Source organism: Gracilinanus agilis, chromosome 4, assembly GCF_016433145.1.
Source record: "Gracilinanus agilis isolate LMUSP501 chromosome 4, AgileGrace, whole genome shotgun sequence".
NCBI classification, from domain to species: domain Eukaryota; kingdom Metazoa; phylum Chordata; class Mammalia; order Didelphimorphia; family Didelphidae; genus Gracilinanus; species Gracilinanus agilis.
The window spans coordinates 397,807,126-397,821,117 of record NC_058133.1 but is presented as its reverse complement, the minus strand read 5'-3'; the positions used below and the strand labels follow the sequence as shown (position 1 = coordinate 397,821,117).

At 39.0% G+C, this 13,992-nt stretch overlaps 1 protein-coding gene across 1 annotated transcript in view; it reads right to left on the bottom strand.

The window, feature by feature from the left end:
• HECA (hdc homolog, cell cycle regulator) overlaps nt 1-13,992 on the bottom strand; it is a 45,866-nt gene that overhangs the window by 29,116 nt on the left and 2,758 nt on the right. Inside the window, exon 2 of the mRNA XM_044674623.1 lies at nt 13,731-13,784. Within this exon, the coding sequence (XP_044530558.1) occupies nt 13,731-13,784 (54 nt within the window). The remainder of the gene's footprint in view (nt 1-13,730; nt 13,785-13,992) is intronic.

Genomic DNA, 13,992 nt, shown 5'->3' with positions numbered 1-13,992 from the left:
ATTTATCTATTTTGTTTGCTCCATTGGACCTACCTACCTCACCCAAAAAAGTTATTCAGTTAGGCCACTGCAGCTGTTGACAACTGCCAGTGGCACCTTCCCCTTTTATGGGGTTTCCATAAATTGGCTCTAATCCAACTTTTACCACTATCCCCCCTTTCTAATTTTCTGCTTCAAATTTACTGTTTGATATAAAACAGAATTTTATACTTTGTGTAACATACAAATACTGTAATAATGTTCTGAGTAAGGGTCAATGAAGTTCTCCAGGGAGAAAAGTTCCTGGTTTTGTGACAGCTATTTTGGGTGCAGTGGGAAATTTCTTATTGGGTTCTCAGCTTCATTCCAGATTGCTGAAGATAATTGAAGTCTAAACTCTAGTTAGAAAGGATATTGTTATAATAGTCATGTTATAAAGGGGTCTGATTGCATTTTGTACTACAATAGTTGTTACATTTATATGTGCTCATTCCGAAACTTAAAATAGAACCTTCAAAATTAGAGTGCCAATATAATATCTTTGGCTGCTAGCTGTTTTGTCCTGAAGGGAGATGGCATAATGTTAATATAAACATTACAGTTACCTCTGGAAAAAAACACATACACTTAACTTAAAATGTGTCAATTATCCCCATACTTGGTATGAGTAATCTGGATCTCTACTGGACCTAATGTACAGGCTTTCAATTATGCTTTTGCCACATATATATGGTCATTTTCTGAGGATGTGATTTGTTCCATAGTATATCTGAGCCCATGTGGCATAAGCAGTGTTCAAACTGTATTTGAACATTTGGGGCAGCTAGGTGTCACAGTAGGTAAAGCATCAGACCTGGGTTTGGGAAAGCCTAAATTCAAATTTCATCTCAGATACTGCCTAGCTGAGTGACTCTGGAAAAATCACTTATCCATGTTTGCCTAGCCCTTGTCTTAAGAATTGGTACTAGGACAGAGAGTTAGGGTTAAAAAAAATTAAACTAAATTTGTTGCTACAATAGTTCAATTAATAACGTAACTAACATTTAACACATACTTCCTCTTAACTCTTCCTGTTGGCTCAAACTTCCCCTAAAAATCTCTCCTTTGACTATACTTTTAAAACTATTCTAGTATTTAACAGTGAAATAGTCTTGACTCAGTTTCTAGTAAAAAAGATAATAAAATATATATTTTATATTAAAAATCACTAACTTTTTGATGGCCACATTGTTGTTTTTAAGAGAAAGTAAAAATCCTAATTCAATCAAGCTTAAAACATCCTATCAGGGAGAGAGAGCTGCTGTTTTTACCAGGCAATCCAAAAGTCAAAGATCCTCATTTTTGAAATGTAAGATTTTCCAACAAGTTTGTGATTTGAAATGTATTTAAATCATGACCAAATGATAAAATAGTTTATCAAGGTAATTAATCCACTGTCATGCATAAACAGGGAGTAGCCACTTTCTACTGAAGCAAGAAAAGCAAAACAATGAAGCCCTCCTCCCTCTCTCCTCATGGTGGAAGGTTTTCTACAGGACAGCCCCAAAAGCCCTTCCTCAGGCATTTAAGTGCCCAAAGAGAACTTCAATTATCTAGCCTCCCATGGTTCAAGAAGCAGAGAGCCTGATGCCCATAATTACTAAGAATACTGCATACAACATCAAGTGCTGTGGGACTCAGTCCTGAGAAGGATGGAGGCCAGTCAACAAACATTTAAGTGCCTACTATGTGTCAGACTCTGTGTTAAACATTGGGGATACAAAGAAAGGCAAAAAACAGCCTTTGCTTCCAAGGGGCTCCCAGGCTAATAGGCTATCACAGCTGTGGGTCAGCAGCTTCAAATATATGCTGTGTGCTCCCAGGCTTGAAAGACACACCCTCCATATCTCTGCCTACTAGAATCTTTCTCTTAAAGATTTACTTTCTTCCCCATTCCAAACTTATTTGTGCACATCTTATGCCCTATTCCCAATGTGATAAAGACAAAAATTTCTAAAGGTTTATAGGAACCTGTACCTAGAAGGGCCTTAGAGGTCTTCTAATGTAATCTCCTCAATTTACAGGTGAGGAAACTGAGGCCCAATGAGGTAAACAGACTTGTCCAATATTAAATCACAGAGGCATTAAGGTGTAAAGCTATGATTCAAACCCAGGTCCTCAGGCAAAATCCATTGCTCTTTTCACTATATTTTGCTGCCTACTACCCCCATGGATATTTCCTATAAATGGTCACATGTAAGCTAAAGCAGCAAGTAGGTGACTTGAATAATAAGACAATGTTTAGTAGTACTACAAATACATTTGATTATAAAAAAAAGTCCGATGGACATTGATTAATACGAAGTAATAACTTTTATTTGTAGAGCACTTTGTAGACCTCAAAGCATGAGAGCCATGCAGTGTCTGCAGAGAGAACATAAGACCTGGGATCTGATCTGGTTTTAACTCCTGGTTCTGTCACTCACTAGCTATATATAACCAGAATAAGTCAGTTTACTCTTTGAGTCACAGTTCCCTCATTTGGAAAATGGGAATAAAACTTGCAGTACCTATCTATATCCATAAGGTTGTTAGAAAGAAGGATTGTGTGAAGTAAAATTATCTGGGGGTCTCCATCCCAGCTTTAAACCCAGGCATCCCCATGGATGAGGAAAGCAATCAGTCACCCTGCACAGGCCTAGTGTGATGGCATGGGCATCATGCAAGCCGGACTGTATGACGTATAAAGGGCTGTTGGCTGATCAAAGGATCTGGAAAGATCTAGGGGGGAGGCTGAGAGGGAAGTTTACTTCCATTCCTGTTTCTGGGCTGGCACTTTTCTCTGAATTATCTTAACTCTTGATCTCTGGCAAGCAGCAGCCCTGGCTATAATGGGGAACCGGATTTTTACTTCAAGTTAGAAAGGCTGGAAACTTTACTTCTCTCTTTCTTTCTCTTTATTAATAAATACTTATAAATCTAATAAGCCTCCAAGATTGATTTTCATTTATAAGTGCTTTGTAAAATCCTATGTAAATGTGAGCTGCTATCTGATTTAATCCTAACACTACAATGAGAAAGAAAGGATAAGTAATGCCACCATTTTACATATAAGAAAATAAAAACTCTGTGGGTAGCTAAGTGGCTCAGTGGATTGAGAGCCAGGCGGTGCTGGATTCAAATGTGGGACCTTGGACAAGTCACTTAATCCCCATAGTCTATCCCTTACCACTACCACTCTCCTGCCTTTGAACCAATACATGGTAATGGTTCTAGGATGGAAGGTAAGGGTTTTAAAAAAAAAAAAAGAAAAGGACTCAGCAAAATTAATTTGTACAAAATTACACAGCCAGTTAAGTGTCAGAGAGAAACCTTAGACCAGATCATAACTGACTGCAAGTCCAATGCTTTGTTTTCTTTTCCTTTTTAAACTCTTACCTTCTGTCTTAGAACCAATATTGTGTAAGGCAGAAGAGCCATAAGAGCTAAGCAATAGGGGACTTGCCCAGGGTCACAAAGCTAGGAAGTATCTGAGGCCAGATTTGAACCCAAAATCTCCTGTCTCCAGGCTTGGATCTCAATCCACTGAGCCACCTAGTTGCCCCTCTCCAATGCTCTTTCAAATCCATCAAAGGCCCTCCTCTCATACTAAATTATACCACACTTTTTGGGTGGCCAGGAGATTGCTTTGGCAGCTGGTTACATCTGTACATACTCAATTTTTTAAAACTGCCAGCAATAACATCTGAATGAAACATTCAATCACAGCCTCCTCATCAGAATGAGATCTAGTCTCTCACAATATACTTCCAATTCCAATTTCCTCCAGTGCTTTAAAATACAGTAGAGTTATAGATAAAAGGGTTTTTATAAGGGTAGGAAGGGGTATTCCTTTTCCCACCTCTTGTAGTGTTAGAATCATTTAATCCAATGCTCACTCCCAATTTTTTAAAAATGAGGACCATGGAAATTAAGTGACTTGCCCAATATCATTAATAGCTCTTGCCTTGCCCACTTTCATGAAGCTAATTACTAAGAACAGATTCATATATTCCATTGTTTCAATTTGATGATTTTTTAATGTTTTTTTTAAAAACAACTTGTTAAAGCCTTGATTTTCCTTACTTTTAGCCCCCAAAAGCATCCTGAATTTCTTTTCTCTTTAATTCCCCTTCATTCTCTATACCAGTGGTGGCAAATTCAAATAGAAACAAGGGCCCCTAAACCATAAATAAAAGATCCCTAAGGGCCAGATGACAGAAAACCACATATTGATATGATCTAGGTTTTATTGTATTTTTATTTTGTTAAATATCTCTCAATTAAATTTACTCCCACAATGAGAAATGTTTAATATCCCTGCTCCATCTTATGCACATCCTTCTTCAACTCATATTCAATGCTTAGCTCTCTACTCTTCCTCTCTTTAATACCTAGTTCCTATCAAAAGGTATTTCTTTAGCTAGATCATCAGATTTCTGTCAGGTAAAATCTGATTAGGAAAAGGGAAGGGAGGAAAAGAATCAAGGAGAAGCATTTATGTTAAATCAAATACCTCTGCAAAAAAACAACAACAACAACAACAACAACAAGATTTTAAGGAATGTTTTGCTACAAAGACATAAAGCTACATCCTATTTGCATAGTAGAGTCCTTTCAAACACTGAGTCTAGCCAATACTTTACTATCAGCTGAAAGAATGCTGTCTTTGGAGCATACAGGATCCTGCATTGCCAGTTCTGCTCTGACACCTAGACAAGTTACTTAACATCTCTGGAGCTCAGTTAACAGAACTGTAAAATGAAGGGGTTGAGTCTAGATGATGTCTTAGTGTAAACTATGATCCTGGTCCAAAACTTTCAAAATGATCAGCAACCTTGATATGGACGAAGAGAACACCCACCATACAAATGCCTACAGTGTTTCAAAGTCCTATAATGCAATCCTCACAACATCATCAGTTGCTAAAATGACTAATATTAAGATGCATTTACTGAGCATTGGTTTGCCAACAACTCACAGATGAATACAATAATCAATCTTATTAAGGGTCTACTTTGTATCAGGCAAGATGCTAATGATACAAAAAAAGAAAAGAGAAATTTCCAGTCCTTAAGAAACTCACAATCAAAGGGGGAGACATGCAAACAAATGTACACAAACAAGTTATACAGATGATAGATGGGAAATAATGGAGAGAAAGCACTAGAATTAGAGTGGGTTTGGGAGAGACTTCCTATAGAAAATGATATCTTAGTTGCGGCTTAAAGGAAGCCAGGGAAGTCAGTAGACAGAAACTGAGGAGTAAGAGCTTTCCAGGGTTGGGGAAGAGCCAGAGAAAATGCCCATTACAGCTGAGAGATGGCATGTCTTAGTTATGGAAGAGCCAGGAGGCCAATGTCATTTGATCAAAGAGTATATGGCACGGAGCAGAAGGCCGGGAAGTAGAAAGGGGAAAGATTAAAAAGGGCTTTAAATGCCAAAGAGAGCATTTTGTATTTCACTAGAGTTCACCGACTAGGATGGTGACATCGTCAGACCTGTGCTTTAAGAAAATCACTTTGTTAGCTGAATGGAGAATGGAGTGGAATGGAAAGGGACTTGAGGCAGGCAGACCCATCAGCAGACTACTGCAATAGCCCAGAGGTGATGAGGGACTACACTGCAGTGATGGCAGGAACAGAGGAGAAAGAGAGGGAACCAAGATGTAAAGTCCAGGTCAGATTGACTACTGAAGGCCATTAGACCCCCAGCAGGCCTTCAATTGATGTTACTCCTTCAGATACTTTAAAGAGAAATCAAGGAAGAGTCTCCCATTTAGCCACAGAATTTGTAATCTAAAGCAGTCAGAACATAAGGGTTCTGAACTATTCTAGCCAAATCTTGATTCAGATCACCTTAGCACTTCTCAAACTAAAATATCAACAAAGAACTATATACTAAATTCATACAAACATTTTGCTCTAACTTCTTTCTAAAGATCTTTTCAAAGAAGTACTTTATTGGACTGACTCAAATGGTAAAATTTCCAGACCTTGTGACAAGCAACAAGAAAGGAGCCATTTCCAAGGCTGAGAATAATTCATCATTCCTACTAGAAGACAAAATGTAAAGAAAGGAAATGAGGTGAAGACATCTCTTACCAATCCTAATTACAATGAGGATTTTAGAAGATAAAGCACTTTAAATCCAAAGTCTTTTAAAATACCTGACAGAGCTGCATTCTAGATAAGGAAAGTAAACATCTCAACAACCCAGGATAATGGCTGGTGAATTGAAGGGCAAGGAAATGCTCACATTTTCTTCAATGCAAGGGGAGAAAAAAAGCAACTTAACTAAAAGTTGAGTTGATTACTTAAGAAATTGCCCAATATCTAGAGTTCAACAAACATCACAAACCCAAGATATGAACATGTAGTAAAGTTAATCTGGTCCACAATAAATCGGTCATATTCTTAAAGTTCTCTTCTGCATTCATAATTCAGTGGCTGTCTAGAACTTGCATATCCTTTCAAATAGGTAATCGGATTCCAAGGCTAGACCACAAAAGCCTCTTTCATCAGCAGAAATGAACAAAGTACCCATCTGCCAGGTATAAGGTGCTAGAACCAGAAACCAGTTAAAGACAGACATAATAATCCCTGCCCTCAACTTTACCAAACTAGTCATTTAATTCACAATAAATTTTATTAAGAATTGTACTTCTATACTTCCAAAAAGGACTTGAGCTTGTGTACTTAACCTGTAATGTAATTTAATTATAGCAGTAGGGACAATTCATATTTACATGGCACTTTAAAGTAGACCAAGAACTTTCTTGTCAAGTGGGGCAGTGAGATAATAGCTCACATTTTTTCATCACTGTAAGGAATAAAAGCATGGTCCTCACAACAACCCTTGAAATGAGGTAGTGATCTATTACACTAATCTGATTTTACAATGGAAGACTCAATAAAGCAAAAGGTTACTTGTCCAAGGTGAGGCAGCTAGAATGTATAGGAAATAGAATTCCAGACAACTCTGGTCCTTTTCATTATACCATCATTTCTCAAAGTTTTTGGTCTGAAGATCCATATTGCATTCTTAAAAATTACCTTAAAATTATTGTGGGTTATGTCTATCAATATTTAATATATTAAAAATTTAAACTGATAAAATTTTAAAATATTTAATAAATCATTTTAAAATACCAATATTAAACTCATTACATATTAACAAGTAATCTATTTTTGGAAAAATAACCATTTTCTAAAAGAAAAACATTATTGAGAAGAGTGGCATTGTTTTACATATTTTTGCAAATGTCTTTAATAACAAGCTTAATAGAAGACAGCTAGATTCTCATATCTGTTGCAATGTTGTTTCAGTTGAAGTATATTAAGATCTAATCTGATCTTGATGTGTAGTTGGAAAAGAACAGGATCTTAGTAGACAAATAACAACTGAATATTATTATAAATACATTTTTTATCTTTTGGATCCCCTGAAAGGGACTTGGGAGTCCATTGGCCACATTTTGAGAACCAAACTATCTTGTATATATTTCTAACATAATTTCTATGTTCAAAATTCAATCTCAAAATGCTAGGACACATCCTCTCCAGCTTGAGGATGTAGAGCCAAAAATGAAAAACAAGAAGCAGCAAATTGGTGCAGTGGTTAGAATGCTGAGGGCCTGGAGTCAGGAAGACTTGAGTTCAAATCCAGATTCAGACCCTCACTATCTACGTGACCCAGGGCAAAGGACTTAACCTCTTACACCTCAGTTTCCTCAAACCTTAAAGCATAATTAAAAGGATCAAATGAGATATTTGTAAACATTTGTAAGTGCTTAGCACACTGCCTGGATATATAGCAGGTACTAGACAAATGTTAATTGTTGTTATTATCATGCTCCTACCTTCCTTACAAGTTATTTTCTCATCCTTCCAACTATTAGTGCCTTACCCCAAAAATTTTACCTTGCCTTTTCTTTTAGAGAGGGAGAGAGGGAGAGAGAGGGAGAATGTTGCTTCCCCTGATCTATTATAATTAAGACCCTGTGGCCAAGGACTGCTTCATTTCTGTCTTGGTTTTCCCAGGGCTTAACAACCTGCTTGGAGAAGAATAAGAGCTTCAGAATGCTTGTTGACTGACTGAAGGAGTTTACATTCTACTGAAACATCCCTCGTACCACAAAACAGAACTGAGGACTCACACCACTGGATCCAGTCACCAACTACAAACTTGGGTAAAATATCAGATTTAGAATAAAAGGGCCCTGAGAATCCAACCTCTTTATGGTAAAAATGAGAAAACTTGGGCCTTGAAGAGGCAGAGGAGGGATTTTAATGGTAGTCAGGACTTCTCACTTCCTACATCCTGCTGCCTCCAAAGTAGCACCTCCCTTGAAGGGAATGGAGAGTGTTGTAATCCTGAGGACAGGGCTGCAATAGCTCCAGCTGCACTCTCATGGTTCCTTCCTCTCCACCCCCAAGGCCCCCACCCTCATTTAGGCCAGCCTACACTATTTTAGCAATAAGTTCTTAATGGGTGGCCTTACCTCCCACACAAAGCCACCAGATTAATCTTTTTTAAATACCACGTTGTGCCCTACTCTTCTCAAAAACATTCACTAGCTCCCCACTACCTACAGAAAAAAGCCCTAACTCTTCACACAAACACCATGTTCCAGGCAATCTGAATGACATCCTCCACAACACGAATTATACTTTCCACCTCCACACCTTGACTCATGGCACTGCAGGTGCCCATAATGTCCTCACCTCACATCTTTGTCTACTCATCCTTCAAAGCCCAACTCAAATGCTCTCCCCCCTAGGAGCCTTATCATATTACCCAGCCAGAAAGAGTCTTCCTTTCCTCTGCACTCTCCAGTACTACACTTGGTTCGATTCCTATTCCATTTATCCTAAATTCCATTATCTTTTACCACATTTCTATATGTTATATCTCCCAGACTCAATCATAAGTTCCTGAAAGGCAGTATCTACTAATATTTTGTACACCACATGGTGCTTTGTAGTCAATCCTCATTCTTTGAATGAAATGAGCTGAATGAATAAGAATTCCAAAGGGCACCTTTGATGGCAACAGGGATTAACAATAATAAAAGCTGAGGAATCTGTGGATGGACTATTGTACTCAATACAGTACAGAGATATTATGTAATGTATTGAGAATCAAGACCTTCCAAATTTATATAACTACATATAAGATAGATGAAATATAGGCAAAAGAATTTCACAGGTGCCAAAAACAAGGGCAAAGGGTAATAATGATCTGAAAAGCATGGCTTAATTATAATCAACTGAAAAACAAATGTATCTCCTCTTTACCTTCCCCAAAACTATGTGCCTATAGTCATAATGAGACAATACATGTTTAAATATAAAAATGAATCTTTTTTTACCCTTTCCCCATAAGTCCCTACAAAAAATGGCAAAAACCCAATTCTGTAAGAGTAAAAAGAGATGTCTCACACCCTCAAATCTTTTCATAGAAGATATTAAGATATTACAATTAATGTCCAAGTTATCCTACATTTCAGGCAGATTTACTACAACCACAACCCACAACTTGCACCAGTGACTGGTGTCTTCATTTGTGATGAGAATCAGCTGATATTTTCTTGGATAACAAAGGAACAATTAAGGACTAAAATGGAACTGCTCAGATGATCATATATTATATAGTCTAGTAAAGTTGCTGGGAGTATTTAATGATGGTCCAAGCAGAAAGGAGTTAAACGAGATGGGGAACAAGGAAGAGTAATTAGGAAGTGACAACAATGTAAAAATGGACATCAATTTAAACTTCTCAATTTTTTTACATATGGGAAGCCCTTGAATTTAGGTCCTGACCACTTCAGCTTAGCAGCTATATGATCACTTAAAAGCTGTTCTTCACAAAGGATAGAAAAAGGGAGTGGTTAAGTCTATCTAGTCTCCAGTGAAGTATGTGAAAACCTAAAAATCACTTTAAAAATATTCCACATATCCTTTCTATTGTCTCTCCTTTTCATTAAAAATTTACCAGTATTACTCTTCCACCACAAACTCCCCCAAAAAACCTGACTCAATTTGGCCCATGTGCAATTATTTTGAACTCAAAGCCTCAGAGATAAGGATCTGATCTTATACAATTCTATCCCCTAACATTAATTCTTTAATAAAATTTGCTTTACCATTCTTAGTGGCATCTCATTCTATTCTTTCAGTTTTTCTACCTAATAATTAAATAAGATAGAAACCAAAAATACTTCATAGCCTCCAAAGACTTAAATAGTCATCTCTCAGTTAATTCCTTATAAGAAAAACTGTTAAATTTCCAGATTATTTTAACATGTGAAAAACTTGCCAAGAGATTCCTAGTGTCACAGGAGATGATCCCATTCATGTAGATCTGACCAATACCTATCTAGCCCATACTCTGCACAAGAACAAGAAAAAGGGAAGGAGAAACTACCTTATAGTTTCACACAGACACTAAAATGTACTGAAAATATACTAATTTATTGGGAAGTTCTTATAGAAATAACCATGTATACAAAGAAATAGGACTCAAATCCCTTAGACTTTTTTTTTTTTTTTTAATTTTAAACCCTTAACTTCTGTGTATTGACTTATAGGTGGAAGATTGGTAAGGGTAGGCAATGGGGGTCAAGTGACTTGCCCAGGGTCACACAGCTGGGAAGTGTCTGAGGCCGGATTTGAACCTAGGACCTCCAGTCTCTAGGCCTGGCTCTCAATCCACTGAGTTACCCAGCTGCCCCTCCCTTAGACTTTTAAAAAGCCTCTGATAAAAGTTAAACACCAAAGACTATAACAAAACAAATCAATGGGATTAGAGGTGCAAAAGCATTGTTTTATCTTTGAAAGGAAACCAACTGACTAGAGGCAAGAAACATTAAAGATAAAAGGGGATATCTTTAGATGCAGAAATGGGAAGGCTTTTCTTTAGGAATACGAGCTAGGATTGGTCTCATCTAATATATTATATTAATTATTGGAAGGTGTACAAAAACTTCCACATGTTCAGATGACACTAAACTTTGCAGTGTGGTAAAGTGCCAAACTAATGAAAAGCGAATTTAGGAAGATCTGATAAATCCACTCCAGGAAAGAAAAAAATGCAAATTGTAATATAGACAAATATAAGTTATGCACCTATAAAATGCCTAAACTGAAGATATAAAATATGGAGAGTCCTCCCCAAAGATGCAGATCTCAGCTCATCCATGCCTCCTCATTTTATGTACCTCTTAACCAGGTCCACGGGGTATCAATCTGATGGACTGGGTAATGCCAACCCAGGAAAAAGACAAATTTAAGATTCTGTTATCATTGCTTTTTTTCTCTGAGGATGTTCTCTCCACAGGTTGTAAACAAAAATGGAGAAGGGGAAGGATCACAGGGTCATGAACTTGGAAGTGGAAGGGACCTAAAAATCAATCTGGTACAGCCTCTTTATTTTAAAGATGAGGAAACTGAGATCCACAAAGTTTTATAAAGCAACTTAACTAAGGTCACAAAGATGGTTATGTTATCAGAAGCATATTTTAAATCCAGCTCCTCTTATTCAAGAATCAAGACTTTCCCCAAAATATCATGCTAACACTTCCAAAACATTAAAAGCTATAAAAAAAAATTAGGGAATCTTCATCCTAGAGAACAAGAGCTAAAAGGGAGCAGAATGAAAACTATAAAATCATAAATGATGTGGGTAGGAGGAAACAAAACTTTCAGTTTGAACAGGGTAAATTTGGGACACAGAAGTACTAATTCATTGCACAAGTTTAAGAAAAAGAATTTTATTATTACCTCCCCACTACCAAGAAGTGGTAGGGGCAGATAATTTAAATGGATTTTTAAAAGTCTAGACATAATTTTTTTTTTAAACCCTTAACTTCTGTGTATTGACTTATAGGTGGAAGAGTGGTAAGGGTAGGCAATGGGGGTCAAGTGACTTGCCCAGGGTCACACAGCTGGGAAGTGTCTGAGGCCGGATTTGAACCTAGGACCTCTCTCTCTAGGCCTGGCTCTCAAACCACTGAGCTACCCAGCTGCCCCTTAGACATACTTTTTCATGAAAAACTGTAAGCAGTTACTAAATGAAATTGATATGCATGTATATTTAAATATATAAAGAAATAAATGTAGATATAATTACATACATATACCTAACCTTTAAGGCTGAATTCCAGGAGGATCCATCCTCCCACTTTAGATCCCTTGAAACTCTCTAAAAGCAATAAACCAACAAGAAGCACCATGAATCTAACTTATTATATAGCAAGTCTCAGGGTCCTTTTGTAAATCAGAAACAGTCTGAAAAATCAATTAGAAGTTAATAAATTGCATATTTAATGTATACCTGCCTGAAATTCTCAGTCCTTCACTGGCATTCCACCAGGGGCACCCATATAGAGTATAAATTTTGCCTGGATTTATGATGTACCTTTATGATTACCAAAAACTACTGAAGAGTGCCAAAGAGGGCTAGAAAACACAAAGCTACATGAAAAGTGATCCAGTGAGTTTAAAGAAAAATTAAGAAACCAGCAAGGAACCAAAAGGCGTATCATTAAAAGAGGAGATAATTCGCCCTAATTATTGAGCTTTTCAATTATTCAATTGTTCAAGTAATTTAAGTAAATTCAAGTAAAAAGGTCACTTCAAAATCACAGAGCCATAACCAAGGAGACCTGCAGTTTTGTTTTTATTAACCTGAACTAACTACTTCTTCAACCTTTCCCTATTAATAATAGCACTGCAGAAGTGCTTTAAAATTATGCAGGTGCACCACCTAAAAAAGTGATCCATGTACCTAACAAATCCTTCCAAAGGCTGAAAACTGGGACATCCTCCGAAAGCATTCCCACCTATCTGCTACCTTTTCTCCACCCCACGACACACATACAAAAGCATCCCAATTTTTCTACCTTTCCTCCACCCCTATACATACACACATAGACAAGCATCCCAATATTTCTGCCGCCTTTCCTCCCCACTACACACACACATCACACACCACCTCCTTCATGAAAAAGGTTGCACAGAACGGAGCAACTCAAAGAAGTACTTTTTACAAACTTTTCTAAGCCTCACGAGTTGCAAATCTGCCCAATTTTAGCCAACCACTCAAACACCCTTCTCAACAATGTAGTGTATTTGGAATCCACCGAAAATGTTGGGTTTCGCACCCCCCCCCACACACACACACACACAACACTGTAAAACAGAATTGCAAATAGTTTTAAATCTCGAGTACATAAGTCAACTAGCGAATCTCTTCCTTCCTCTAGCAAATTAAACAGCCTGTCTCACCCCACGGTGAAATTCTCTCGGGAGCCCAGTCACCTGCGGCCACGAGGAGAACAAGCCCCGATCTGCAGGAGCTGATGTTCCTCCTTTCATTTAAAGTGGGGTCCCCACAGTGGTGCCCAAGTTTTCCACTGGCTCATCCTCCCTAACTTGGCAGCTCCCCTCCTTCTTTCCGCCCCCTTACAAAGCCAGGGAGGAAAGGCGGGGGTCTCAAGGAGCGGACCCGCAGCAACCAGTGCCCACTGCCCGCCGCGACGCGAGGCCCGGGCTTCGGGGACGCTGTCACCGGCCTGGGGGTCCGGGCGGGGAGTGGGGTTACTTCCCGACTCTCGCATTGTCCACGCGCCTCAGGCGCCAGACCGGGCGGGCCCCGCCAGCTCCGGAGGAAGTTGCCGCCGGGGCGGCGCGGCCCGGGCCCCCTCCCTGGGTGAGCCCTGGCCGGCTTACCGCTCTTGGTGTCGCTCGAAGCGGCCACGGCCGCAGCTGCCGCCGCTCCTGCGCCTGCCACCGAGCTCGCGCCTGCCGCCGCTCCTCCGGCCCCAGCCGCTCCCGCTCCAGCTCCCATCGCCGCCGCTCCCACCGCCGCTCCCGAGCCCGCAACCGCGGCCAAGGCTCCCCCGCCCGCTGCGCCGGCAGCCGCTGCCGCCGCCGCCAGGGCCCCAGCTCCATTTTCCTGCTCGTCCCCGCTGCTGTTGGCGCGTTTGTTCTT